This window comes from Vidua macroura, chromosome 12 (genome assembly GCF_024509145.1).
Source record: "Vidua macroura isolate BioBank_ID:100142 chromosome 12, ASM2450914v1, whole genome shotgun sequence".
NCBI lineage: Eukaryota > Metazoa > Chordata > Aves > Passeriformes > Viduidae > Vidua > Vidua macroura.
Window position 1 is genome coordinate 20,410,776 of NC_071582.1, and position 27,362 is coordinate 20,438,137.

The following is a 27,362-nucleotide window of genomic DNA, read 5'->3' on the forward strand; positions in this document are numbered from 1 at the left end:
GCTTGAACATTTGCCAAATGAAAACCTCCAATTGCACAATAAGTGGTTAGCAGTACATATGTCATTTTATGACTTTTACATTCAATTAAAAATATTCACTGTTGGTCAGCTATCACACAGGGACATCAAGGAAACCCAAATATACACATACATACAGAACTGGGCAGCAGGTTAAAGTATTATTATGTACAATTAGGTATTCCTGAATTACTTGCTGGCTGAGATTTAGTTCTTGACAATAATTATGAAAAAAAAAAATTTGAAAGCTTGAAATCTTGTATTCTTTCCTCTGTAGGTTTTTTTTTTTTTTTTTTTTTTTTTTTTTTTTTTTTTTTTTTTTTAAGAGTAACCTGTTATTTAGCCAGACCTGCCAGGCAATATGATTTGCCAGAGTTCAGAGCAGTTATGGGCATAAAATCTTTGCTCAAGGGCTTTTAGTAAGAAGAATTTAAGGCACCTAAGATGCACAGCTGCAGCCCAGAAATGCAGTGTAATACATTTTCTTTTCGTTTCCTTTTATACATCATTGAGCTCTCAAGGAAAACCTCTTATATCTCATTTGTAGAGCAAATCACAACTGTAGAGTTCCCCATGAGTCAACTCCATTTAATTTCTGCTGATAGGAGCCTAAGAGGGAATTAATCAGCTTCACCTAGAAACTTCTTGTTATTTTAAAAGCAGGGGGGTAAAAAGTCACCCTTGCTATTCTGTTTTCTATTTACTGGGGAATATAAATAAATAAACCTTAGAGCATGATACTGTGCAGCACTGACCCCAGACTTGAGCGAGATGTACCAGAGGGAGCACTCCCAATTTGGAATTGGGTGGAAAATCTCACCTGTTGGGTCTTTCCATCTCTGACCACCATTATCCTCTGAACCCTGCAGGAGCTGCTCTGGAGGCTGAGACAACCCTGAGCATCATCTCAGTGCAAGGGCTCCCACCAAATCAAATGCATTTTGATGACAAATGATTGATATGGTGGCCTTCTCCTTTGATCCAAGGTGTTTTCATAATTTCTAGAAAAACAAATATAAGCATATTTTATGAAAGCAGAGAATCTGGACTACACCAAGTTATTATCAGCTGCAAACAACCTAAAGCTCCATGATCAGACCAAGTGTAACATTCTAAACATCTCAGCATAAAGGCTTTTTAGCCTTTAAATAATATTTAGGATCTCTCATCAGTAAATCCAGTGGGAAACCCTGGGATAAACTAAGCCAAGGTACAGAAAATAAGTGAAACGCAATAGTACACAGCTTTGCATTCCTGTGCTGTAAACTTTTGAACTGCATCCATGGAAGAAAAGGGTGGGGGAAAGAAGATCAAATGCATGCTATAATAAATATCAGGTATTGTGATAAACTGCTTTTATGCTTCAAATAATTGTAAACATTGTGTAGTTTCATATTCCTGACATGCTTGAAGAGATCTGCGAGCCTTTTTTTTTTTATTATTATTATAGAGCAGCATCGCTTTCTTGTTTATTTTGTGGAGAAAATTGTCTCTTTATGCTATAAACAACTCCAAGCAGTTTGTTCGAGGAAGCTGAAAGGTGGAATTTTAGCCCATTAGACACGGGCAGGGAAGCGAAAGTTCCGATTTCAACCCAAAATCGATTACAGAGCGTCCCCCAGCGGGAGTACCCGGTACTGCAAACGTGAAGGACTAAGGGGATTTGGACGAACGGAAATCCAGGGAGAATATTCGGAAACCCAAAAATGCACGAATAAAAACTCGTTTTCGCTAAAATAAGAAGAACATTAGCATTCTCTTTGTAACGCTGTATAAATGATTTTAAAGGATAAATGAGATAATCATCAGTCAAAGTGCAATCCTAAGCAAAATAACAGAGTCTAATTAACAGGAGATCTGACAAAAATAATTAAAGTAGGGTGACATAATTAATGCCAGTGGACATGGGATTACATAAAACAGACATTGTTAAGATCATCTGATACCCTTCCTTTTTATGAGTGCAAGGAATGGCATATTAATCCTGAGACCTTTCTAGATGTGGGTGCAATTTTTACAATACTTGGCTTTTACTGAGCCAGCGATCCAGGAGAAGGAATCTCCAAGAGAAGGGAGCATTTATCCAGTTTAGGATGGGTTAGAAGGAGATGCTGAATTGCCAATTGCTCCACAATTGTTTTAAAAATGGGAGAACCAACTTCAAAAATATGCTATAATCAAATCTTGCATCCTCTACCTCAGTCACAGAGTACTTGGAGGAAAAAAAAATATAAAAAGGCCTTTTTCAAATGGAAAGATATGATTTCTATTGATTCCATGACTATGTGGATCCCAGATTTATCTTCTGCCTCTTGTTTGTGGCATTTGTCAGATGAGTGAGGCTTCAGAAACTTGAGCCAATTGCTGGTATTCTCCAGTGACCTCAAATCTCTTGGCTCAAACACTTCTGTCAAAAGGTAACACTCTGAAATCTGTCCTGCATCTCCTGACAGGCTTCTCCAGGCAGGGAGAGCTCCGAGAGGCTCCCACTTCCCATCCCAAGCAGGCACAACTTTAAAGACTTCCACTGCCCATGTGAAAATAAAAGCTTCTCTAGCACTCGCTGCTGTTATCCACAGGGACATTGCACAAAGTGAGGAAAATATCCTACCAGGATTTTTTTCTTTACAAAATACTTCATGGAGTTAAGCTGTTCTGCAAGCAGACTGCACATCATCTTTATTCTTCAAGATTTGGTAAGATCAAATATTGATACACATTTTTGCAACTTTTATTTTAAAACAATGAAACATGCACGTTATCTTGCTAGTTTTGGCTGTCCCTGCACAAATGTCTTGCCTTGTGTAAAGACAATTACCAGATCAGTATGAAATACCAGAGCATGAAAGTTCACCTCTGATCTCACAGGGACAAGTTCAGCTGTCAGATAAAGTGGCAAGAGTTCTCTTTGGCTCTAGTGACTCCAGCTTGGCCTTTTGCAATCATCTGAGTTTTCTTCCAAGAGAGGAAGGAAGTGGGGAAACTCAAGAATGATAAAACTGTTCAGACTAGGATGTTACAAATACAAGTGCAGCTACTCAACGGTATCCCCAGAGCGTGAACTTGGCCCAAAGGTCTTCCATTTTCCTCTGTGAAACAGTGCACAAATGAGAGCAGTGATCTCAGCTACTTCTATTTAATTAACCTTTGTTTTGTTACAGTCATTGAATGTCACTGAGTAAGCACACTGGTCTGTGTTCCTCACTGTGTCAGCAATCAGCATCTGCTACATTTTAAACTTCAACTAAATGTCTTTTTTTCCCAAATGTTGTGTTTTTCTTACCCTTTCTATCAGCATGGGTTACTTCATCTTTGCTCCTGCTGAACAAGAGCTCCATCACTTTGCTCTCCATTTCCCTTTTCCTCTCACATCCTGCTTACATAATACATCTGAAATCATCCTGACTCCCAAACCCAAGTCTACACTTTGGTCGTCTCTCACTAAGTTATAACACCTCCTCCTCCTCAGATGTTTGAGAACTTGGCTTCTGCAAATCAGCTTCTTACAGATGGTGCTTCCATTTACTGGCACAAATTGGTTACTTAGAAGTATTAGTCATTGGAGATACACATTTTATAAAACATGTGAAAAATAAGAAGTAGAATAAACAGGAACGTACAGTGACATACTGCCTTGGCTCTTTCCCAGTGTTTTTTTCCCCTCCTAAGGACAAACACTACACAGCTCTCACCATGTATTTATGTTCAAGTGAAGTTATGGTGTAGGCAATTATTATTTGAGAAAGTATGAATGCTTTTCTAAGAGTCAAAACAATCATCCCCAAAATGCCACACTGGCAGCATTACAGACACAGAGCACTGACTCAGACCCAGAGAGACTGCTTTGGACTCCTGACCTTCCATTGCTTTTCTGTTTCATCTTGGACTAGACTTCATCTGTCAGTGCCTTTATCTTCCCCTCTGTAAATGTGACGGACAATATTGGTGATTACTGTAAAATAAGTTGTCATTAGGGCTTGCCTGCTCTCCTCATGCACCCTTGCCCTGATCCCCATCTCCCGGAGTGCCCTGGCATGTGATCACACAAAATCAGGGGTGAGGAATGGACCTGGAATTTCTTCTGGAAGATGACGTGAAAGACCATGGAGGTTCACACAACTGCATCCCTCACTTGAAGGGAATCCGCCCTCTGTGCTCGCCCAGCCACACAAGCCTGGGCTCCCTCAGGGCTTGCACTGGTCGAGGTCCCCCTCAGCCCGCTCCTCAGGGCCGCCTGCTTCCCTCAGCCGCCCGGTTCCCTCAGCTCGTCCCCGCTGTCCTTCAGCTCCGGTTCCAGTCCCCTCAGCTCGATCCCGCCCGTCCCTCTAGCTCCCTCCGTTCGCTCCCACCCGTCCTACAGCTCGCGTCCACTCAGCTCGGTCCTGCCCGGTTCCCTCAGACCGCCCCGGTCCCCTCAGCTCGGTCCTGCCCGGTTCCCTCAGACCGCCCCGGTCCCCTCAGCTCGATCCTGCCCGGTTCCTCAGACTGCCCCGGTCCCCTCAGCTCGATCCTGTCCAGTTCCCTCAGACCACCCCGGTTCCCTCAGCTCGTTCCTGCCCGATTCCCTCAGACTGCCCCGGTACCCTCAGCTCGATCCTGTCCAGTTCCCTCAGACCGCCCCGGTCCCCTCAGCTCGATCCTGTCCGGTTCCCTCAGACTGCCCCGATCCCCTCAGCTCGATCATGTCCGGTTCCCTCAGATCACCCCGGTCTCCTCAGCTTGTTCCTCTCCAGTTCCCTCAGACCACCCCGGTTCCCTCAGCTCGTTCCTGCCCGGTTCCCTCAGACTGCCCCGGTCCCCTCAGCTCGATCCCGCCCGGTTCCTCAGACCAGCCCGGTCCCCTCAGCTCGATCCTGCCCGGTTCCCTCAGATCACCCCGGTCCCCTCAGCTCAATCCCGCCCGGTTCCTCAGACTTCCCCAGTCCCGCCCGCTCGATCCTGCCCGGTTCCCTCAGCCCGCCCCACCCGCTTTCTTCCCGCCCCTCGGTTGGAGCCGATCCCCGCGCTGTGACCCCGCGCTCCGCCCCGCGCAGGCGCCCCGGCAGTCGCGGCCTCGGGGCCGCCGGTCCCCGCCGGTCCCCGCCTTTCCCGGCCGGTCCCCGCCGCCCCGATGCTCCGCACGGAGAAGGTGCTGCAGCTGCGGGGGCAGCAGGGCCGCGCCGTGCGGGTGGTGCGGGAGCACTACCTGCGCCCCGACGTGCCGTGCCGCAGCGCCCTGTGCCGCAGCGCCCAGTGCCGCGCCGCCTGCGCCCGCGGTGAGGCTCCGCCGTGAGGGGACTGGGGGGAGCCGGGGGTGAGCCGGGACAGAGCCGGGATCGCCCGTGGGGCGGTGGGCGGCGTCCCCCGGGGCCGCGGGTGGCGGGAGGCAGAGCTGGGGGGAAAGTGATCCCTGGGCTGGGGTGATCCCTGAAGACAGAGGGTGATCTCTGAGCTGGGGGGGATCCCTGAGCTGGGGGAACCCCTGAGGACAGAGGGTGATCCCTGAGCTGGGAGGATCCCTGAGCTGGGGGGATCTCTGAGGACAGAGAATGATCCCTGAGCTGGGGGGATCCCTGAGCTGGAGTGATCCCTGAGCTGGGGGGATCTCTGAGGACAGAGAATGATCCCTGAGCTGGGGGGATCCCTTAGGACAGAGAATGATCCCTGAGCTGGGGGGATCCCTTAGGATAGAGAATGATCCCTGAGCTGGGGGGATCTCTGAGGACAGAGAATGATCCCTGAGCTGGGGGAACCCCCTGAGGACGGAGAATGATCCCTGAGGACAGAGAATGATCCCTGAGCTGGGGGAACCCCCTGAGGACAGAGAATGATCCTCGGGCAAGGCTTATCCCTGATGGGGAAGGGCTGATCCCCATCCTGGGGTGTCCGGGTGGTGCTGAACAAATCACGGTTGTAGCAATAGTCTTTACCTTTAAAGCAAGAGCCTTGAAAAATCAACGAGGCGTTAAGAGCGGAAGGAATCGAGGAGTTGATTGTTAGAGGGTTTAACTGTGAACAGTTTACTGGCAGTGATAAAAGGCTAAAGGATTGTTCCATTTTTACACTTCTCTTGTTTTAAAAGATCCTTTAAAATGAATGAATTTCTGCAGGGTGGTGCAGCATGAGATTTAGTGGTTTATAGCATGAGTTAAATTCTATACATACCTGTTAAGTATTACAATGGGGCCAAGCCATTATCTTGAAGCCATTGTAATTCTGCTTCAGCAGCTATTTCTGTTCAGTAATTAAATGTAATTGCCTGTGTTATATCAGGGCATTTCAGACATGGGAAGGCTGCCAGGCTCTGATGTGTGCATTTGTTGTTGTTTTTACGTACTGTGGTGCTGTTATGTGCATCGTAGATCATCACCAGAGCTGTGGTTGATATTTCAGTTGGGTTTGTTGTTGTTGTTCAACAGCACAATTTATTTGATGCAGGAAACTGACTGGTAAATAACAAACATAATATCCAGCCTGTAGAAATCGACCAAATGACTTGCCTGAAAGAAAAGGTTGAGAATTGCGACACTTTTTTTTTTTCTTAGGAACCATGATTGGCATAGATGGTTTCACTTTTGATTTAGTTTGCAATCGAGGGCAGAAGGTGTATTACTTAGATCATTATAGTGTATTACTGCTATCTAGGAGATCAGGACTAATTACTGCTCCCTAAAATACTGCATTTAGTTGTGAATTCCTCAAGGATAAATTAAAGGCACATATCAGGAAAAAACTCTAACCTTTCCTGCTGTGCCTAACTCCCCCTCGTTTGTACTTAAATGTAAATTGTGCTACAGGTGACTGTCAGAATATGTCCCTGTGTGATTATTCAAGGTAACCCAGATGTGAGAGAAATATTTGTTTTCCTTCCTGACTCCACACAGTGTGCTGAGCAAATCTATTTCATGCTTGCAAAAATCACATCAGCAGGTGCTTGTAAGGGTGAGCTGTGCCTGCCTGGGAGTCATTCTGCTCTAGATGGATGGGTTAGGCAAGGATAGCTTTGGATGGGCACAGCTCATAAATCTTCCAGTGACATTTCACTTCTAATGCTCTTCTGAATTATTAATAAATATTAGCTTTCCTGTATGCCTGCTGCCATCATCCATTATAAGCCTTCAGTGTGAGATGAGGCCAGGTTACTGCGTGCACAGTTGTGCTGGCTGGATTCACACTTCTTGTGGTCACAGCTCAAAGATTGGCCCGTGTCAGCTTCTAAGAAATACCTTAAAATAACCTGACTTGTCAATATCTGTATACTTTATTCTGTGTCATTTGCCTGCACTGTGGTGAGTTCAGTGTTTGTAATCAATAATAAGTAGATATTAAGAGAAAACACAGTGGAGATCCCCTCCCATCTGAAAGCTTTTGGGTAATCTTTGAAATACCAAGAGCAATTAAACTCTTGAATTCTGAGGTACTTTTTAAGATGTCATCTGTAATGTGTTGTGTCTGATGTTTTGATGGCATATTCCTAAGGGATAGAGGCTCTATAAAGAAAATTAACACTGATGGTTAATAGTTTAGGTTTAAAGACGCCTTTTCTGTGCAGTAGCAGTAGTTTTCTCTACGTGCACCCTTACCTGTGCTCTTTTGTGTAAAGAGCCTGCTGTAAATGGTGTGTTTGAACAGAGAGAGCTGTGGGAGCAGGGTAAAGGAACTGCTCATAATTCTACAGCCTTTAGAAATTCCATGAAAAGATTTTCTGTGCCAGATGTATAGTCCCTTTTTCATATGGAAGCAGAGAAGAAAGAACTTTAACCTTCTCTCTTAAGCTATAGCCTTTTCATAATGAAAGTGGATCTTTTTCACTCCTCTAGATAGAATTTGCACAAAAGTTTGGCATCAGTGGATGCAAAAGGGTTTTGTCACAAATTTATGGACTGTACCACAGAAGTAAACCATAAAATCCATAATTTTGTTCATCAGAAAAATAAATGTACACATTTGAGGAGACTCAACTCTAATTTTCTTACATCGGGAAATATTTTCAAGAAACCATTACTGCAACTGAAAGTTTGAACCTTGAAACTCTGAATTGTCTTCTAGATGGCAAATTGTTATCAGATGATGTCACACACTACGTTGTCCCCGACTGCAAGGTTGTTCAGGAGTACCTGGAGATTCTGGAATTTCCAGAGCTGAAAGGAATTATTTTCATGCAAACAGCTTGTCAGGCTGTGCAACATCAGAAAGGACGAAGGTACTTATCCCATAAGAACTTATTTTTTATTTGGATTGAAGTAAGAATACTGATTTGTAAAATGTATAATTCTTTAGGCCTTTCAAGTGTCTTAATGTAGTTCTACAGAAGGGATCCTTTGTGATCCATGGATATCAATGCCTGGCATAGTTTTCACTTGATAGAAGCAATATGAAACATGCAGCATTATTAACTAATCAAGTGGCTGGTGACAGGAATTAATTAGACTTTGCTGTAATGATCTATGATGTGCCCACAGCTAGATTATGGACAGTTTTTGGTTTGTTGTGTTGATGCCTGAGCACTTGTCTTTGGGGAGCAATTAATATTATTGTCTGGTACTTATCTCACCAGACATTAACCTGGGCATTGCCATAGCATTTCAGAGTAAAATTTGCTCTCAGGGCCTTCCATATTTCTAAAGCACAATGGCTTTTGAAGAAATAGCCCTTGCTCCAAAAGTGACAAACAAAACAAGTTTCTGAACACTTAGGATGTTTTGTGGGGCTGACTGGAAAGCAAGTATGTTTAAAATCAGAAGTGTTCACGATGGAAGTTAAAAAAGTTTACTTGCAGGTGATGGTTTAGGATTTATCATCAGTGGTGTAATTTAATGAGTGCATTTCTCTGTGTATGACAATAATTTTCCTGGAGTTTTTCAGCTGTATTTTCACGTGGAGTTAAAATAGCATTATCAAAAGCAGGCACAAGAATATATTTGTCTTCTTTCATTGCAGACAGTACAACAAGCTACGGAATCTATTGAAGGATCCCCGTCACGACTGTACTGTGTTTGCTAATGAATTTCACCAGCACTGCTACCTGCCCAGGGAGAAGGGAGACTCCATGGAGAAGTGGCAGACCAGGTTTGTTTGAACCTCTGCAGTGTCACACTGCACAGCATCATGACTTTGTGGGTAGGAGTGTGAGCATGCACCAGCTACTGAGAGTTCATGCTCCTGCCCTGCTTAGCTCTGCAACACTTCACAGGCACTGGAAATAGTCTGCATTGTGCTTTATGATTATAAAAGTACCAGCATTGTTTTCTTAGGGAAATAGACAAAATGTAATTAAATTAAATGCAATAATGCTAAAGAAAAAGCTGGAGCAGTTTAAAGTCACACTGTAGCATCAGAGTCTTGGCACCTCCAGCCTGCTTTTTACAATCACTCAGAGGAACTTCATGTTGTATTGCAGCCAGGGCACAAGTGGATGTATTGGGGAGGAAACATTCTATTCTCCTCTCTTCTTGTGGGGCTTAAGAGTGGCACAGGAACATTTTTGCAGAAAAACATTTCTGTAGCTTGGTGTATATCTCTCAAAAGTCTGAGTGTTAAATCAAAATCTCATTTCTACGAAGCCAGCAAAATCTTGCAAGTAGAAAATGAGCTGTTCCAGAAGTTTTATTTCAAACTTTGCTTTTCTAGGAATATTTACAATGCAGCAGCCTGGTATCACAATCACTGCCTGGGTCAGATGCCAGTTGTTATGGTAACAGAAGATGAAGATGCTATCAGGCAGTACGGAAATGAAACAGAAGGAGTGTTTGTGATTTCCTTCAAGGTAACATGCCAGAAAAATAAAAGGTTTCCTTTATTCTGCATCAAAATGATGAAGCAAGTACATTTAAGTATATTGCAGATCATGTCAGAATTTACATTCAAGAAAACTGTGATGGTAACTCATTTCTCCATTTACCAAAGCAAGCAAATATGTCACTTATGGGAATGTCAGAAAAAACCAATGGCAGTGAGCAAAGCAGAGAGCTGGAAAGCTAAACAGTAGTTCTGATGATAGAGGTCATCTTTCTTAGGAGACCTTTTCCTTGTTTTCCTTGTTTTTAAGGAATTTGCCATTGATGGGCATTAGCCAGTTCCCTTAGGCAGCTGCCTAAATCTGGAGTGCAAGCAGTCCATAAGCAACTGTAGCCTAAATATCCATCAACAGTGTTCTGCCAGTTACTTTGCCTGGACTGCTGAGGATACAGTGATGTCTGAGAAGATAATTCATTCTTCATTTTGGTGTCCATCTCTGATACCACTGGTACTCAGTGGGATCTGGAGATGGGATGTTTATGTTCAGCTGTGAAAGGATGTTGAGTAAAAACTGCACCAAACTGATTGACCTTTGTTGTATTTAGCAGTGGATTAGGCTGGACCTGGGACAGATGTGTGGGGTTTAGAACAAACTCATCATTACCATTGTGTTATTTGGGTACAGTGTGAGACAGATCCTGTCCATTATGGGCTTTCCAAATGCATTACTGAAAGAACAGAGATCTCAGAGTACTTTTCTCTTTATTTCTATTTGTGCATACAGAATTACTTGGATAACTTCTGGCCTGACCTGAAGGCTGCCCATGAGCTCTTTGACTCCATAGTCCAAGCTCGGCGTGAACGGGAGAGTGAAAGCCAAGAGAACCATGGGAAAGAATATCCTGAGCACTTACCTGTGGAAGTACTGGAGGCTGGGATCAAGTCTGGAAGATACCTGCAGGTATTTCTTACATAGGGAACATACACAGAACAGTGCAGTCTTGTGCTTGATCCCTTGAGTTGCCTGAATTAAAGTGATAAGAGAAAGAAATATGGCTGTGCTGGGAAGAGGGAAAGAAAACAAAAAACAAGAGGATGGAAGGGATTAGGATGCTTAGGATTCTCCAAATATTTCCTCTACACTGTGTTGTGACATGTGGATATTTTTTTAAATTTTTTTTGTCTTGTAGAAGTTAAAGTAAGGATTGACTATTGAGGATTTGAAATTTGCTATGGATTTTTCTTCAGGTTGATATGTGATGTACCTGTAAATTGAAAAGCCAGGTGTGATTTGAAGCAGTGAGACCTCATTCTTAAATATAAATAGTGCTGCACAAAGGCAGCAGAGCAGTTCTAACTTCCTTTGCACAGAGATCTCCCAGTCAATTAAATTAATTTACAGGTTTATGGCTGTTCAGAGTTTTAATATGGATTGTTGGTAGACAAGAGTCCTTCTTTTAAAAATAATTTAAAGAATTAGAGGCAGTGATTTTTTCCTTTCTTGGCAATTTCAGCAGAGGCAGGAATAAAATATGAACAGAAAGACTGAGGTTTTTCTTTCTTGTTGGAATAATGCCAGATTCTCTGCAAAGGCAGTAAAGGTAATCTTACACTGCCTGTGGTTGGAGTAAAATGTCATTTAGCATCTTACAAATAAATTCAACATTTAAAAGAATTTACTTTTCCCAAAGTGAATACTTAGGTCCTAAACCCTGAATTCCCCCCTATAGGGAGAACAGCTGTGTTCAAAATAACCTATGGATCAATAAAAACTAATTCATGTAAGAAAAATTGTAACCCCCAAAATGTTATCCTTTAAAGTTGTCTATTTTTAGGGTGACTGTTTCATTCATTGCTTGGTTTGTTGGTCTCTTCCAGGGTGCACTGAATGTCAATAAGCACCGAGCACAGCTGGAAGCTTTTGTTCGGCTTCAGGGGTTTGGCAGCAAAGACACAGGTGAGAAGTGTTCAGTTATCAAAGGAGATGAGGGCTGAGACACTGCAGTGCCTGTGTGCTTTTCATGGGCCAGAAAGGAGGCTGAAGATTAACCAGAGGGTGGAATTTGTGAGGAGAACTCCTTCCTCTTTCTTACCCTCTTTGGCCATATTCTGGACTCTTGTCCTGTTTCCCTGCACCTCTCTGAAGGGAAGTGCTGGTGCAAATTGTCTCTGTGCTTTGCTCCAACCTCAGGTGACCACTCCTTTGACTGCAATAAGAGTTTGCCTAGATTTTAGCAGGATTAGGAAGCTGATCTTTGTGAACATAATTGGAAAATTGCCTTTTGGATCAAGCTGATCCAAAGTGATCCAGGATTGTCTCTCTGGCATGAGTTACTAATCAGCAGCTTTGAAGGAGCAGTCCATTGCCCTTGTACAGACACACTGGCCCAGCTCTCACTAGTAACTACTTTCAAATGTTCCTATGACAGACACTGCAGTCAAACCAGTGCTCAGTATCCTCATCATTTTTTAAAAGCTTATTTTATTCTGAATCCTCCCCAGAATCCTGTGGCAGTGGCTTTCACAATTTAACTATGCTGTCTGTTTTTATAGCTGCTGCCTAAGAACAATTAACTTCTCCCAGCCTATCCTGCTTTTTATCCAAAAGTTCACTTACAGAATTCCTTAAAAGATACTTAAAAAAAAAAAAAACAAACAAACAAAAAAGAGGAAAATGTTTTCATTTATTTATTATTTATTTATTAATTTCTTGCCAGTAGTCCTTTTTGGAAGAGATCATATTGGAAGAGTCATTTACTTTTATTTCAGCAGAATGCTGCCAAGAATGGAGGGATTTGAATTTTTTTAGCAGATTGTAGTTCTGTTTCCTTTTAAATACAGAACTTCAAAGTGACATCCTTATTTATGGGGCCAAGGCTCGGAATCGTGCAATCCACGGGGATGTGGTTGTGGTTGAGTTGCTCCCTGTGCATGAATGGAAGGGAAGGACTGTTGCCCTCTGTGAAAATGAGACTGAGGACAAAGCACCTGCAGACACCACAGGTGACCCTATGCCCACAGGTAAGGAGAAGCATCCTTTTAATTCCCTGCTGATAAATAATGGGAAAAAAAATGTTAGGTGAAAAAGTATCCCCGTGTGACAAGCCTGGGTACCATGGGAACTTAGAGTCTTGTTTGAAATTATTACTCTGCAGCTGTAGCTGCATCTTAAAAGTTTGTTGAGGTCAGAGCTAAAAGTTTGTAGAGGTTAATTCTCTTTTTGTAGGGAAATCATGTTTTGTTTTGCTCTTTGCTATTAAAAATTCTCCGTATTAGTAGAATTGGCCACATTTCAGCAGCAGTGGGAATCTCTGAATAATTTATGTCGTGTATCAGTTGAAATCTATACAATGAGTTAGTCTCCACATAAATAAAAGCTCATTAAAACCTGCCTGTGCCAACAGTAGTTTATGACACACTTGTATTGTCTGCACACCATATGTTGTTGGCAGTTGTAACAGATTTGGGGACACATCAGTTGATTTTACAAAGCAATGAATCTCCTGCACCTCCCACATATTTGCTTTCTTGGTTCTGTTTAATTCTTTAATGCACAATGTTCCTTATTTAAAGGTAAAGTAGTTGGAATCATCCAGAAGAACTGGAGGGATTATGTGGTCACTTTCCCCTCCAAAGAAGAGAGCCAGACCCAGGGCAGAAATGCTCAGAAAGTCCTTGTAACACCTTGGGATTACCGAATTCCCAAAATCCGGATCAGCACTCAGCAGGCTGAAGCATTGCAGGTAATTTAAGTGAAGTGTTTCTCTGTTCTGTGTTCCTACAAAGCTGTGTGGGCGTTATAGGCTCTAATGAAGTTTTCCCTGACAAAAACATGGTAAAACAAAATCTGTGAGGGTTCAGTTTCTGCCTTGAAGGATTGTGTTCAATTCCTGTCAGGACCACTTCAGCTTCAGGTAAGAAAGCTTGAGTACTGAATTTGGGCCACAGTCCAGCTGCCCTGAGCACTTACATACCACTTGCTTTGTTTTTTTTCTGCTCAATTGAAGGTTGTGTTAGGGGAATAAATTGTACTTTTCAGGGGCACAGAGCTGTTCTAACAGAGCTGTCTCGCTGCAGGAGTACAGAGTTGTCGTGCGCATCGATTCCTGGGAGTCGACTTCCCTGTACCCAAACGGGCACTTTGTGAGAGTGCTGGGGAGAATTGGAGATCTCGAGGGGGAAATTGCAGCTATTCTGGTGGAGAACAGCATTTGTGCTGCCCCTTTCTCAGAAATCCAGGTTTGTCTCTGTGATCAGATCCACTCTTTTCTGTTCATTTCCAGGGTCTTGTTTCTCAAAGAGAGGGACTCTCTTACAGCTAACATCTTTGTTGCCAGTGGGTTTTTGAAAGCCCACTTTGAAAGCTGAAAATTTATTACTATTATTTTACTTCATTTTTCTGAAATCTCTTGGATCAGTGGTTCTATTGATACTATGGATTTTCAAGTCAGTAGTGATTTTAAGATAATCCTTTTGCTGTGAGGAGAAGATTACAAACTCTTAATTCAAATTGGAGTTAGACTTTTAAGATTTTTCTGTCTTTAGTATGTGGTTATGCTGCTGATCCTAAAGGCCTCATCCTACTGAAATCATTGTATTGAATACTTTGTTTTCAACTGGGAGAGGAACCAGCTTTCATAGATAACTATTTTGATGATACCTACAATTAATAGGAAGAAGAAGACTGAAAAACCAATATGTAGTGGTTATATTTGCCAGAGCTGCAGTATCACCACAGTAATAACATTGGTTACTAATACACATAAAATTCTTTTCAATTTTTTCCACACTTTTCATAAAGTAAATGTAATGGACTTGGAAAATGAAACAAAAGAAGAATTAGAAAAACTTATTAAATCTAATTTGTTGGCATCTTTTTGTAGAAAATACATAAATTATATTCATCAACAATATTTCTGTATAGATGAGTGAAATGCCAGTGAGTTCTCCAAAGAATCCATGGAAAGTGAGTCCAGAGGAGGCGAAAAAACGCCTTGACTTGAGAGATACCCACCTGATATTCAGCATTGACCCCAAGGGCTGTGAGGATGTGGATGATGCTCTCTCTGTCAGGACTCTGCCCAACGGGAACCTCGAGCTGGGGGTGCACATTGCAGATGTGACTCACTTTGTGGCAGCAAATTCCTACACTGATGTTGAGGCCAGAGCAAGGTAAGTTATTTTCTGGAAATTAGAAAATCTATGGAGCTCAGGAGTTTGTAATGCTACCTTAAGGAAACTTTGGAGGGAAAGAAACATGCTTTCACCTTTCATGTCTTACTAAAGACTTCTTAAATCTAATTAAACTATCAAGTAACTAATCACATTCTGCTTTTATTTGGACACATTTTCCAGAAAGCTATACAAGTTTCTTCTTCCCTAATCACTCCTCTTTGCTTTATAGTTGAATTTAACATCTGTGACTTAAAGTATTTTTAAAAATCACTTGTTTGCATTCCAAGGGAGATGAACACCCACAAAATGGAATTAAGTCTTACATTAATTTAATTCCAAAGGTATTTGTCAGGCTTATGTTTTCATATTCAGTCTTGTCTTTTAATGTGCAAATATTTCATTCTTTTTTCTTTTATTGCCGGTGTCTTGAACTTAAACTGCTGAATCACTTAATTAACTGTATTCTTTGTAGATTCAAAGAAGTATAATGTGGAGGCAGCAGAGATGTTTAATTAAGTCACCTCTTCTTCACTGAGCAAATTTTGTCCAGCCCTGGTTCTGCCCTTCATGGCGGCTGAAATACCAAGGAAGGCAAAGTTAGGGTTGTACTATACAAATAGCTATTTAAATAATTTGACTTCAGTATTGCACCTGTGAGTGTTCTGTGGGAATAACCTTTTCAAATCAGACTGTGGAGCAATGCTTATAGTCCCAGGAGTCCTGGTGGGAAGAGCAGTGGCTGTGTTTTGTTCCAGGGCTACCACGTATTACCTGGCGGACCGGCGCTACGACATGCTGCCCTCCGTCCTCAGCGCTGACCTGTGCTCCCTCCTCAGCGGAGTGGACAGGTAAGGCTTGGGAATTGTTCTCAGCAGGGACACTTCTACAAGTCATTTTGCATTATTACTGGAAGAACTGCATACATTAAAAATTACCTTTCAGTTCTACCACAGGTAGGGTGAATTTTATAGACCAGTTGATATCAATTTACAGGCTCAGTTGGCTGCTGGCGTGAGGATACGCAAGGCTGGCCTGAGGATAGTCAGGGTACAGAGATGTTCATTGTGGATGCATCTGACTAATAAAATAAAAATGGCTAAAAATAACTATCACAGTGTAGCTCTGCTTTAACATAAAGGAGACCTTACACCTTAGGGGTACTCTGCTTCAGCAGATGAATTGAAGATACTGCTGTGTAGCTGGTCCTCATTTCAGTTGTGATGCATGAGACTGAAAGGCAAGTGCATTATTTAGTGGTGTTGCTGAGCACTGGTTTCATGAAGAAAAAGATGCTTCCACAACCAGAATTAAATCTATAAATTTCTAAGAGTTGAATGTGCTTGCAGTGGGAGTTTAGGTCTACCAGAACTATTCCAGAGCTGTGGTGTTGTCTTTAAGATACGCTGTGAGCGTCCTGTGGGAGCTGGAGAAGGAATCGTACGAGATGCTGAGGGTGCAGTACACCAAAACCCTGATCCGCTCTGCCTACAAGCTGGAGTACGAGACAGCCCAGGGACTTCTGGATGGGGACACGACTGTCGTGGGGGATATCCTGGAACTGAAAAGCCTGGATGAAGGAACGAGGCAGAAGAAGCTGGCTGAGCTGGTTTGGGCCATATCCAAGCTCACCGACATAGCGCGACACGTCCGGGCTAAGCGGGACCGGTGCGGCGCGCTGGAGCTGGAAGGGATCGAGATCCGAGTGCAGCTGGATGACAAACGGAATATCCATGACCTCATCCCCAAGCAGCCGCTGGAAGTGCACGAGACCGTGGCGGAATGCATGATCCTGGCCAACCACTGGGTGGCGAAAAGGATTTCCGAGGATTTTCCCCACCAAGCTCTGCTGCGGCAGCACCCTCCACCACGCCAGGAATTCTTCACTGAGCTTCGGGAGTGTGCCAGTGCCAAAGGCTTCTCAATAGACACACGGTAGCTTTTATTACTGAAGTTCTGTAATTAAAGTTAAGCAATTAACTATTTGGCCATGTTGTTGTTAAACAATTCCAGCTCTGAGTATCAATGTTAAGAGACACTGCATAGCAGTTCTTAAAAGGAGTTTTATCAGAACCTTTCTGATGATGTTCTGATCAGGAGAAGCTGCCTGCATTATTCTGGCTGTGCTGCAAATGGCAGTGGCTGAATAATTTTAGATGTACACAGACAAAACATTTATTCAGTCACTGTGCCGTGGTCAGGCTCTGCAGTGACCTTGTTTGCACTGTATTTCCTGCACAAGAGAGTACTGGTTTAAATTAGGCGAATTCTGTGCAATGAAGTAATTTTAAATGACTCAAAATAATTCAGAATTACTTGGGCAAGATAACATGAGAAGACCATGGTGAAGGGCATCAGTAGAGCCTCAGTGACCTGGGTGTCACCTTGTCCTATTTGTGCTGGACACAAAGGTTTGGACCAGCTCACTCTTTTGTACTGCACAGGATGGAGTTTGCTCCAGTCCCTGGTTCTCCAGGTTGCAGCAGACAACTGGGTGAAAACTGGGATTTTTCTAAACAATTTCTTAGAGCAGAGCTGTTACTAAACTGCATTAAGAGTTTCAATATCTCTCTGCTTGCCATTTTTGTATGAATAACTATTAACTTCTATTTGGGTTTTATGCTGTTGTGAATTGTGAGCCATTATAACCAGGGACGGTGCCATTTTCTTTGGAATTAACACCTTTTTGCCAGGTCTAACAAGGCTTTGGCCGAGTCTCTGGACAGAGCAAACGACCCCTCGGATCCCATTGTGAACAAACTGCTGCGCTCCATGGCCACCCACGCCATGTCCAACGCCCTGTACTTCTCAACTGGCTCCTGTCCCGAGGAGCAGTTCCATCATTATGGTATCTGGTCACTTTTCTGCCTTTCCTGTGATTTCTGAACTGCTGCGGGAGGCTTTGACTGCTCATCCCTGTTCCTGTCTCTTGGCAGGGCTGGCCCTGGAGAAGTACACTCACTTCACTTCTCCCATCAGGAGATACGCTGACATCGTTGTGCACAGGCTCCTGCTGGCAGCGACCCTGAGGGGCACCACGGGGGAGGTGAAGGATAACATCATCAGTAACAAGGATCTGGAGGAGTTGTGCAGACACATCAATAACAGGAACCGGGTAAGGGCGTCCTTGTGGGAGTCTCCATGGTGCCCTAGGGAATGGGATACCAGTCCTGACTGTGCCTTCTGTGAATTAAGAGTATCACTTTGCTTTTATTTGTTGTGCTTTGGGGTTTTTTTTAAATACCAGTTTTCTTCTGAGAGTGGTAGTAAAAGTGTTCATACTTCACTTGTACTGCACGTAGGATTTTGGTTTAGATGTAATTTTTCTTGGGGACAGGCAAGATGTCACACTACGACACAACTCACACACGGATGTTAGATGCAAAAGAGGGAAGAAAAGAACTAAAAGAGAGCATTTTATTTTCTGACTCCACTATGTATAGAATAGTAAAAGTGACAGTGGATTGGAGGGTGAAATTGCCACCTCTCCAACCACACTGGTCAAACTAACAATCTATCAATTCTCTCTACCTATGAAGAAGAATGCAAAACAATCATTATTTACATAAACAGTGTGAGAAGAATCAGTAGAAATATGTAAACATTAGAAGGCATGGAAAACTTTTAGAAGAACTTTAAAACTCTCAAAAGAACAGGGCAACAGCAAGAGACTAAATAATGGGGAAAAGCAGCTGGGAAATGAAAGCCGGAGATGCTTGCGGGAATATTTACGTAGGTTTTTGTCTGTGTGGGGGTGCTCGCAGGCAGCCCAGCGTGCTCAGAAGCAATCCACGGAGCTCTTCCAGTGCATGTACTTCCGAGACAGGAGCGCCGAGAGCGACGAGCGCTGCGTGGCCGACGGGGTCATCTACTCCATCCGCACCAACGGCGTGCTCGTCTTCGTGCCCCGGTGAGCCGGGGCTGGGACGGGCTGGGAGTGACACCTGGTGCTGCTGGAATGCTGGGAGAGCACAGCCTGGCACAGCTCAATTCACATCTGGCACCTCCAGCATTCCACAGGGCTGGCTCAAGAGCCTCCCCAGCCAGAAAAGGCTGCTGCATTACAGAGAACCCAGGGCAAACACGCTGCTGCTCTTCAAGGAGCTTCTTTTAAAATGGAGAACTGTCTCCTAATGATCTGTCTGGAAAAACCTGTAAAGCTGCTCTTCTCCCATCACTGATCCATTGCAGGCCCCACCCAGCACTAAGATAATGGATCACTGACTATTTCACTTTTGCTTCACTGCTCTCAAAACACTTCAGTCACTGTCTGCATGCTGTTTTCATGTCTGGGTTTCTTTAACACCTATCAGTGTCCCTGGGGCAGGATTATCAGGCTGCCGTGCCTGCCCCTTCCTGTTGCTTTTCTACAATCCCAGCCAGCCTGCGGGTTTTGAAACTAAGAGAACTGGAAATGGTTAGAACAGCTTCTCTCTGCTCTTTTGTAGGTATGGAATCAAAGGTGCAGCCTACATGAAAAACAAAGAGGGCTTGGTCATCTCATGTCAAGGGGCTGGGAGCTGCCAGTGGAAGCCTGGATCCCTCCATCGCTCTCAGCATAAAATCACCTCCACTACAGCTACTGGAGACTCGATGACCTTGAGCCTTTTTGATCACATCACAGTGAGTGTCTCATGTGAGGGGAGGAGAAGGAAATAGCAGCATCAGAAATTTAAACGCAGTATTGCTTTGCAGGTGAGAATCCTCGTGCAGACTTCCCGCTGCCACGCCGAAACCATCAAGCTGGAGATCATCAGGAACGCGCCGCACCACACTGCGGACGCAGAGGCTGCCCCGAGGAGTTTGCACGTGGTGAAGTCTGACCTGGTGAAAGAAGTCAGCCAGTCTGCAGAGGAGGCCCAGCGTGCCCAAGAGAGAGCCAGGGTGGAAGTGATGGATGAGGAGTCCCGGGAGTTCTGCCAGACCAAGGGGCCCAGCCTGTACCAGCTGCTGGAGGAGATCCGGGAGCTGGCACTGCTGGATGTGACAGGGGACATCAGGACTTGAGCTGGGACCTGCCGCCAGCTGCTGGGGCTGTCCCGCTCCTGTTCACTGTGCACAAGTGCTAGGGGGATCTTTAAAAAAGAAGTTTATTTAAATATTCAAGAGTCCTTTCAATAAGAAGCTAAATATCTATTTTAAATATGAATTATTTTTATCTGATTATGAGTATGGATGAGTTATGAAAATATTTTATACCTGATAAAGCTCCTATTTCAGACTAAAGACAGTGTACTGTGAATTCTTTTAAAAATCATTCAAAAAACTACTTTGCTCATGTTGCCTATAAATTAAGTTCTTAAAACCTAAATACTTCCTTCTTCCCTACAAGGATAGAGAAAGCAAATTCCTTCATAAAGTAACACATGTTGCCCTGAGGGTAGTGGCTTAATTCAGCGTGTAGAAATTCAGTACTTTTTACCCCTTTATTAGAAGGGGTGAGTCCTCTTCATTCCTCAAAAGGGAAAAGCTGTTGTGTAAGGAAAACCAGGACTCTAAGAAGAGGATGAAGCAGAGGCTCAAGCAGAGCAGGATCAGAGGAAGGAAGTCTTGTTCCCTGAGGGAAGGTGTTTGTCTGGGAAGAGATGTCTGACCCAAGGCACGGGGAAGTGTGGGAGCCCTGGCCTTGTAGCAGCCTCATACAAGAATTTCAGGTTTGACTTCTGAAATTTAATAGCTTCCATTTTATATGAAAAATATATAAATAATGGACAAGCAGTTAACAAAAAATCCAGTACCCCTGTTAAAAGACCTGTTAAAAAACCCCAAACACACCTTTAATAGCAACTTAATCCATCAACATCCCAGCTCATTCAGTTTAACATAAATGATAAACTATATTCAAAGTAGGTCCAAAAACTCAAACATTTCCTAGAAAACATTTTGGGAGGTGGAAAAGATGGCTCAAGTGCAGCTGAAGAACTTTCTTCTGTCTCCTGGTGTATGGAGCTGCTCCCCTGCAGCTTCCAGGGAAGAGTTCTGTCCTTCAGTGACGCCATGGGAAAGACTTCCCTGAAGCTTCCGGAGTGCCAAGAGCCAGCAACATTTCAGTATAATGCCAGTTCTTAAAGCAGAAGGGTCTTTTGGTCAAGAAAGGCATTCACGGTGTGAGGGAGCTACTGCTCCTCCCTGGCACTTTCCAATTCATCATCTCCATCTTCTTCTGTGGGAGCATCCTTGGCTGCAGGAACCTGAGTGTCTTCAGTAAGGTCAGTGGGATCCTGAGCAACTGGGCTGTCAAACTCCTCTTCTGAGTAACTGCTGGGGAGCTCTGCTGAGGAAAAAAAGAAACACCATGAGCAGACACTGTTGCTGTGTTTAACTGATGTCTCTCCATCACCAGAATCCCAGGCTGTGGCAAAGGCAGCTCAGAGGTAAGAGGCCAAGTTGTATTTCACCAGAGGCAAAGCTGTCACAGCTTGGTACAACCACCGGGGAGTTTAACTCCAGGAAAACCGTTCAAATGTGAGAGGTGCACACTGCAGCACCTACTGGGAAAGCCACCAGGGCCATAGCCAGCAGCTCAGGCCCCTGCCCTCCCTGCTCCCACTGGAATGGGGGTCCTCACCCTGGTGCTGGGACTGGCTGAGGCCCTGCAGCCGCGCCTGCCGCCGCTCCAGGGCCAGCTGCCGGTTCTTCTTCATCCGCTCCTGCTGCTCCTCCGTCAGGCTCGTCCCAGGCAGGGCATTCAGCTCTTCTGCGCTGCCAGAGTGGGAATGTGCATCTTCGGCAGCTGCATCCAGCCCATTGCTTTCCCCTTCTCCTTCTGGTTAAAAAGGAGGGGTGGCAGGGGGAGAGAGGCAGAATCAACACTTGAAATCCACAGAGATCCACAACACATCAGTCGAGAGAATATTCTGGAAGCATTTCTGTGTTCTACATTTTGTACTGACAGCTGAAGCTCATTCCATTATTTAATTTTAATGGGAAATTTTCTGCCTAGGCCCACATCCCCAGTATTCAAAGGGCACAAGTGCTCAGAGCTCACACACACAACAGTCAATGCCAGAGTGCAGAGGTACAGCTCTGTGTACTGAGTTAGCAGCAGCAGCTGTGCTTGAAGGCTCAAAAGGGACAGGACATCCAGGCAATCCTTAGGGCCAGGTCATTTTCCTCCCAACCCTACTAATAAAACACTGTCCTCTAGAAAGTGGCAGGAGTCCTACAGGAATTCCAACCTTTCAAGGCCAGGCTGTGTGGCACTAATTGAAGGTGTCCCTGCCCATGGCAGGGGATGGAACAGGATGGGTTTTAAGGTCCCTTCCCACCCAAACCAATCCAGGATTCTGTGAATCAGAAGTCTGAACACATACACTGAGTACTCAGTTCTGAATTCAGTGTGCTCTATTAGAGAGATATTTACTCATCTGCCAGCACTGAAACGTGCAAAATGGAGGCAATTCAGTTAGACAAACTTCACCCACCCAGAGAGCAGCAGAGCACCCAAGGCCTCTGCACCACTTTAAGCCTGTGAATAGAAAGGAGAGCTGACAAAAAGGTGGGTTGTTAATACAACAGCCCAGCCTGAGGTTTTGTGTCACACCTGTGAGATGCCTACTCCAGTTGTTCCCCTGAAGGCTGCAGCAGTGCCCTCAGCCCCAGAGCTGAGGAGCAGCTCAGCTCTAGGCACATTCAAAGGCCAGTGTGTGGAACCATCGCACAGAACACTGATCGCTCTGCAGAGCCTGTCGGCAGGAACCACTCGCGTTGCTCTCCGTGGCTGCTTCTGGCTGCACTGCAGCTCTCACAGTGCAGCAGCAGTGAAGGAGCCACGTGTCACCAACTGCCCCAAGGGCACCCCAAAGGCCAGGCCAGCCCAGGCCAGCTGCTTCCACTCATGAACTCATCCACAACACCGTTCCCAAGCACTGGCTGGGCTGGAGGCGAGGTTCACGTGGAGACAAATGGGACAGTGGGCAGATAATGCCCTCAAGAGAGACTGACAGTAGAAATGCAAAACCCTGCACTGGTCCTTAGGAATGACCATGAAATTCCCTCTTTTCTGCTGCTAAAGTTTCTTACAAACTACCATATGAACTCTACTTCCTCTTTAATTAAAATACTGTTAATGTCTAATTTCTATCTGACTGGAAGAGACTCTTGACTTATGTCCTCACCAAGTGCTGGGTTTTGATCCTCCTGGCAGAAGGAATTGCCCCAGAGCTGTGTGCCAGCTCTGACAGACACCACATGCCTCCAGCACGAGCAGGCACTCTGCCAGGAGGGACACCACAGCCTGACTGCACTGCAACTCCTCAGAGAATAATCAGCAGGAGCTTGTGATTCCTGCTTTAATAGGAATCAAGAGCTCTCCAGACTGCACTCATGTGAGAATGCAACACAAACCTGTGTGCTCAATAATTGCAGTTTTAGGGTTTTTTTTGGAATAATATTTCTAACAATGCTGGTTAATCCCATTTTCCATTTCCTTTCAGCAGACCATGCAATTTTATTTCTTTTTACACAGATATGTTCAAGTACCAGTTCAGTTTTGTCATGATAAGACCCACAGAAGCCTGGTTTTAAAGCAGAGACCTCTCAACAATTTCTTCTACACTTGAAATGCCTATCATGATCATTCACTTCAGGTCAGTAGGAAGGGAAATAAATAATCTTAAGCACTGAAGTGCTGAACAAATAGCAGAGAGAGCATACCTTCATTATGTTTGAAGTCTTCATGTAAAATGGGAAGATCAAGTCTAATCCGCTTCAGGCAGGTCTGCAGGTGGGACATTAAAAGACTGGTGTTTCATCTGTAGCAACTTTTTATGTTCAACTTTGGGAGGATGGGAAAACCACAGCAATTTTACACTTTATTACTCTGAAAAAATACTCTCACTTCATGTCCATTTGACACACAGACCTTCAATGCTGTGATCATCTTCCCAGTCCTTCATCTATCACCGAGCTGTGTGAAGCTGAATTCTTTATCAGTCTTCTTTTGCAAGTTCAAACATTAAAAATCAACCAAACAAAACCCAAACCCCCAACCAGTTCCAGCTGGTTAACCAACTTGCTGTGGTTAAATATGGCCTGAAAATGCTGAAGCCAATTCTCTGGAGGATTATTTCAAATAAAGAAAGGTTGTATCTAAATACAAACATAAATACCAGCCAAAGCTCTAAACTGAGAGAAATTTATTTAAATAACATTATACTTCTCAGCAGTATGCACAACCTAAGTCTTCTTTTGCTGCATAACTGACCCCCCTAAACCCACTTCTTGCACTATTCCAAACAGCATGAAGAGGAGCTGGCAGGAATACATACCTGAACTTCCTTTTTGTTTCCCAAAGACTCCACCACGTCAATGAAATCCTCGAACCGCAGTTGTGGGAACAGTCGGTGAGCCCAGTGCTCCATATGCTGGATCAGTGTCTTCAGGTCCTCTGCCTGGAGAAGAAAGGAAAGACAACGCCCAGCTACTAAAGCTGACAGAGAAGGGAGACTGCAGAGGGAAATGGGACAGTGATTCCTGAACACATGGAGCATCTGCAGCTTGCCAGCCTCTGCAAAATGTCAGCAGTACCAATGTGAGGGTAACCTTTCCTTCCTCCTCCCACAATCCAGTGTCAGTGTAATCTCAGGCTGTGAGAACAGCACTGATACAAGTTCAGAGGAGCATCTGCATATCCTCTAACACATCTGCAGGTCCTGAAGCATTGGCCTTAAACAATCAGGCCTGAACTCAGGCTGAAGTAAATCCGCAGGGGCACAGCTGGCAGTGATCCTGATGTTTAGAATGAAGATACATCAAATTAGGCTGTTCTAGGAAAGGTTTTTGCAGCTTTCAGCACCACAGCCCAGTTCCTTTGTGCTCCAGTGGTAATGAGAACACATAAACCAGAGATGCACAGGCGTCCTTGCCAGTGTGCCAGGAGAATCATGGAATTGTTTGGGTTGGAAAAGTCCTCAGAGATCACCGAGTCCAGCCACTCCCCGAGCACTGCCAAGGCCACCACTAAAACATGTCCCCAAGTGTCACATCTGAACGTCTTTTAAATCCCTCTGGAGATGATGACTCCACAGCACAGGCTGCCAGGGCTGGACAACACTCCTGGTGAGGAAATTTCCCCTAAGAACCAGCCTAAACCTCCCTTGGCACAACTTGAGGCTGTTTCCTCTTGTCCTATTGTTTGTTACTTGGGAGAAGAGAGTGACCCTCCCCTGTCTACAGCCAACTCTACAATGATATGCAAAGGAAAATAAGCTCTGCATGTTGAAGTGCACCCAAAACAGTAAGAAAGCTTGTGGAGAAAGTCCTGATTTCTCTTTGCTCAAGTGCTATGTCACACTTTTTTAAAAAACCTTGGGATTCAAAACCCTGCTTGTATGGACAATACAAGAGTCACAGATGGGATATTCTGCTTTTAGAGTTGAGGAAAAGAATGTTATGATCAAAAGATGGATTTTGTTGAAGCATTTAATGTTTGTTTTGAAGTTTGCAGCTCCAAACACCATCAGGGCTTGTCAGGCACTGCTGGGAAGCTGGCTAACCAGAGTTCTATCAATGCTCCCCAGATCAGATGGGCAGCACTCTAGCAAATCTGCATTCACCTCCCAGGAAACAAACCCAGAGCTCACCAGCTCTTACCTCATGCCCTTTGCCCTTGAACTTCACGTTGTCAAACATGTGCCTCAGAGCTGGGAGCCCTCTTTCTGAAATTAACCTGGGAATAGGAAATGGGGGACTTATTTGAAACCCACTTTCTTCTTTCAATTAACAACTAAAAAAAAATCAAACAAAGAAAAAACTCTCACATTACTTGAAACAGCCTAAAGCTTGGATTCTTTGTGTTGATTATAAGAACTCAAACCAGTTCTAGAGACACCTTAATCATTCTCCCACAGTCCTACATCAAACTCAGCACACAAAGAAATATTCTGTATAAAGTTACCTTTGGGCATCTAATCTAGGCCTTGGTCTTTTTATTGCCTTCTGTGTGGTCACAGCAGAATCCTTTGTTTGGGACTGCTGGTTTCCATCTGGATCTGGGGAAGAAAAGCATCATTTAAGTATTCAAAGCAATTGCCATCACCCAGGATTGTGTCATGCACATTTTAAGTTTCTACTTGTATTTCTGATGAGTGCATTGAGAGCACATCCAACACCCATCCCTCCTAAAAGCCAAGTCATAAAGAGTAACTACAGATCATTGCAGTATAACTATTTGTAGCAACATTTTGTCAGAAGAGCTTGAGTTTTATAAAGATTCCTCTGTGCACATATTTTCATGGACTCTACAAAAATAAACTTTTCCCACAAGCTGGAAAGCATCGCATGATTAACAATTTAAAATTACAGTTTGTTTTCTGCCTATTTTTATGCACTGAAGTCCATCACCACTAATTTTGACTGCACAGCATTAAAATGGGATTTTTAGGGGTTCTGGGTGCTCACCTCCATTAACCTGAGCCCATTCTGCATCGTCTCTTCCTGGAGAGGCAGGAGGTGGAAGAGGTGGGAAGGTTTCGTCTTCTGTGTTCTCATAATCAGGAAGATCAAACAAGTTGTTCTCTAAAGGATCCAGCATGGCCACAAAGAAGCCTTTTTCCCCCTCCTGCAGAAAACACCAAAAGCATTTAAAGAGAAGCAGCGAGGCTGCCACAGAAGCAGATAAACGTCAATTATATACAACATTTACAGCTTTTTCAGGAAAAGACGTGCCAACCAGATCATCATACAAATTAAACAGCAGATACCATACAGAGGATAACACAACCCAGCCTTGCTGAGCCGAATAAAATATGAGTTTGCGATGTTTCAACTCGTCAAAGTTACTTGGGAGTGGCAGGAATTAACCAAAGTAAGTGGATTCCTGACCACAGCGCTTATCCATGGAGCCGCGTGGCACTCACATCCCTGACCAAAGCCTTCGGCAGTGGAGTGGCAATTCCCCAAATTTACAGCTCACCCACTTCGAAACGCGGTCTGGAGGATGAGTCTCCTTTTCCGGCTCCTCAAGTGAAGCTGACCCAGAGCCCCCGGCTGGGCTGGGCCGGGCTGAGGCGGTGGCAGCCCGGGCTCCGGGGCTGTTCCTGCGGCGGGGCCGGGCTGAGGCGGTGGCAGCCCGGGCTCCGGGGCTGTTTCGGGAGCGGGGCCGGGCTGAGGCGGTGGCAGCCCGGGCTCCGGGGCTGTTTCGGGAGCGGGGCCGGGCTGAGGCGGTGGCAGCCCGGGCTCCGGGGCTGTTCCTGCGGCGGGGCCGGGCTGAGGCGGTGGCAGCCCGGGCTCCGGGGCTGTTCCTGCGGCGGGGCCGGGCTGAGGCGGTGGCAGCCCGGGCTCCGGGGCTGTTCCTGCGGCGGGGCCGGGCTGAGGCGGTGGCAGCCCGGGCTCCGGGGCTGTTCCTGCGGCGGGGCCGGGCTGAGGCGGTGGCAGCCCGGGCTCCGGGGCTGTTCCTGCGGCGGGGCCGGGCTGAGGCGGTGGCAGCCCGGTCTCCGGGGCTGTTCCTGCGGCGG

General features: G+C 44.8%; 3 protein-coding genes and 1 non-coding gene across 25 annotated transcripts in view; 1 reads left to right on the forward strand and 3 right to left on the reverse strand.

Moving 5' to 3' along the window:
- The window catches only part of MEGF11 (multiple EGF like domains 11), a 271,786-nt gene extending 267,241 nt beyond the window's left edge, over positions 1 to 4,545 (reverse strand). For 4 of the 17 annotated variants that reach the window (XM_053988364.1, XM_053988359.1, XM_053988357.1 and 1 more), the window contains exons 1-3: positions 4,088 to 4,541; positions 3,876 to 3,970; positions 839 to 1,019 (exon numbers count right to left, since the gene is read on the reverse strand). The gene's annotated coding sequence lies outside the window, so the exon portion shown is untranslated. Of the gene's footprint in view, positions 1 to 795; positions 1,020 to 3,875; positions 3,971 to 4,087 lie in introns of all 17 variants that reach the window. The other 13 variants (XM_053988374.1, XM_053988375.1, XM_053988373.1 and 10 more) reach the window with 9 other exon arrangements.
- Positions 4,546 to 5,083: 538 nt separating this feature from the next.
- On the forward strand, positions 5,084 to 20,372 carry DIS3L (DIS3 like exosome 3'-5' exoribonuclease). 3 transcript variants are annotated; one of them, XM_053988302.1, is made up of 17 exons: positions 5,084 to 5,273; positions 8,047 to 8,200; positions 8,938 to 9,066; positions 9,628 to 9,763; positions 10,520 to 10,696; positions 11,614 to 11,692; positions 12,577 to 12,756; positions 13,309 to 13,478; positions 13,813 to 13,974; positions 14,660 to 14,907; positions 15,666 to 15,758; positions 16,309 to 16,842; positions 17,601 to 17,755; positions 17,844 to 18,022; positions 18,672 to 18,817; positions 19,356 to 19,530; positions 19,603 to 20,372. In XM_053988302.1, exons 1-17 carry the CDS (start codon positions 5,129 to 5,131, stop codon positions 19,912 to 19,914), a joined length of 3,174 nt encoding a protein of 1,057 aa, XP_053844277.1. In that variant the 5' UTR covers positions 5,084 to 5,128; the 3' UTR covers positions 19,915 to 20,372. The 3 variants fall into 3 exon arrangements, with proteins under 3 accessions (XP_053844277.1, XP_053844279.1, XP_053844280.1); XM_053988304.1 differs by lacking the exon at positions 8,047 to 8,200 and having other exon boundaries at positions 5,199 to 5,273; XM_053988305.1 differs by lacking the exons at positions 5,084 to 5,273; positions 8,047 to 8,200; positions 8,938 to 9,066; ... (2 more) ...; positions 11,614 to 11,692; positions 13,309 to 13,478 and having other exon boundaries at positions 12,703 to 12,756.
- A 278-nt stretch (positions 20,373 to 20,650) lies between these two features.
- Positions 20,651 to 27,318, reverse strand: TIPIN (TIMELESS interacting protein). Of its 4 annotated transcripts, none has more exons than XM_053988309.1 (8): positions 26,822 to 27,318; positions 26,308 to 26,467; positions 25,805 to 25,898; positions 25,501 to 25,576; positions 24,177 to 24,299; positions 23,563 to 23,626; positions 21,476 to 21,673; positions 20,651 to 21,178 (listed from the first exon to the last, which is right to left on the reverse strand). In XM_053988309.1, exons 2-8 carry the CDS (start codon positions 26,438 to 26,440, stop codon positions 21,024 to 21,026), a joined length of 843 nt encoding a protein of 280 aa, XP_053844284.1. In that variant the 5' UTR covers positions 26,441 to 26,467; positions 26,822 to 27,318; the 3' UTR covers positions 20,651 to 21,023. The 4 variants fall into 4 exon arrangements, with proteins under 4 accessions (XP_053844284.1, XP_053844283.1, XP_053844282.1 ...); XM_053988308.1 differs by having other exon boundaries at positions 20,651 to 21,181; XM_053988307.1 differs by having other exon boundaries at positions 26,826 to 26,911.
- On the reverse strand, positions 22,549 to 22,680 carry LOC128813653 (small Cajal body-specific RNA 14). Its single transcript, XR_008439120.1, has one exon. It is a non-coding gene; the product is annotated as a small Cajal body-specific RNA 14 (non-coding RNA).
- Positions 27,319 to 27,362: the final 44 nt, after the last annotated feature.

Coding starts and splice junctions, on each gene's coding strand:
- TIPIN (XM_053988308.1), bottom strand. CDS start 26,440: ATGCTGGATCCTTTAGAGAACAACTTGTTTGATCTTCCTGATTATGAG. Junction 25,577..25,804: donor CCTAGATTAGATGCCCAAAG/GTAACTTTATAC, acceptor TCCTATTCCCAG/GTTAATTTCAGAAAGAGGGC. Junction 21,182..21,475: donor CAGCCAGTCCCAGCACCAGG/GTGAGGACCCCC, acceptor TTTTTTCCTCAG/CAGAGCTCCCCAGCAGTTAC.
- DIS3L (XM_053988302.1), top strand. CDS start 5,129: ATGCTCCGCACGGAGAAGGTGCTGCAGCTGCGGGGGCAGCAGGGCCGC. Junction 9,764..10,519: donor TGTTTGTGATTTCCTTCAAG/GTAACATGCCAG, acceptor TTGTGCATACAG/AATTACTTGGATAACTTCTG. Junction 10,697..11,613: donor AGTCTGGAAGATACCTGCAG/GTATTTCTTACA, acceptor GGTCTCTTCCAG/GGTGCACTGAATGTCAATAA.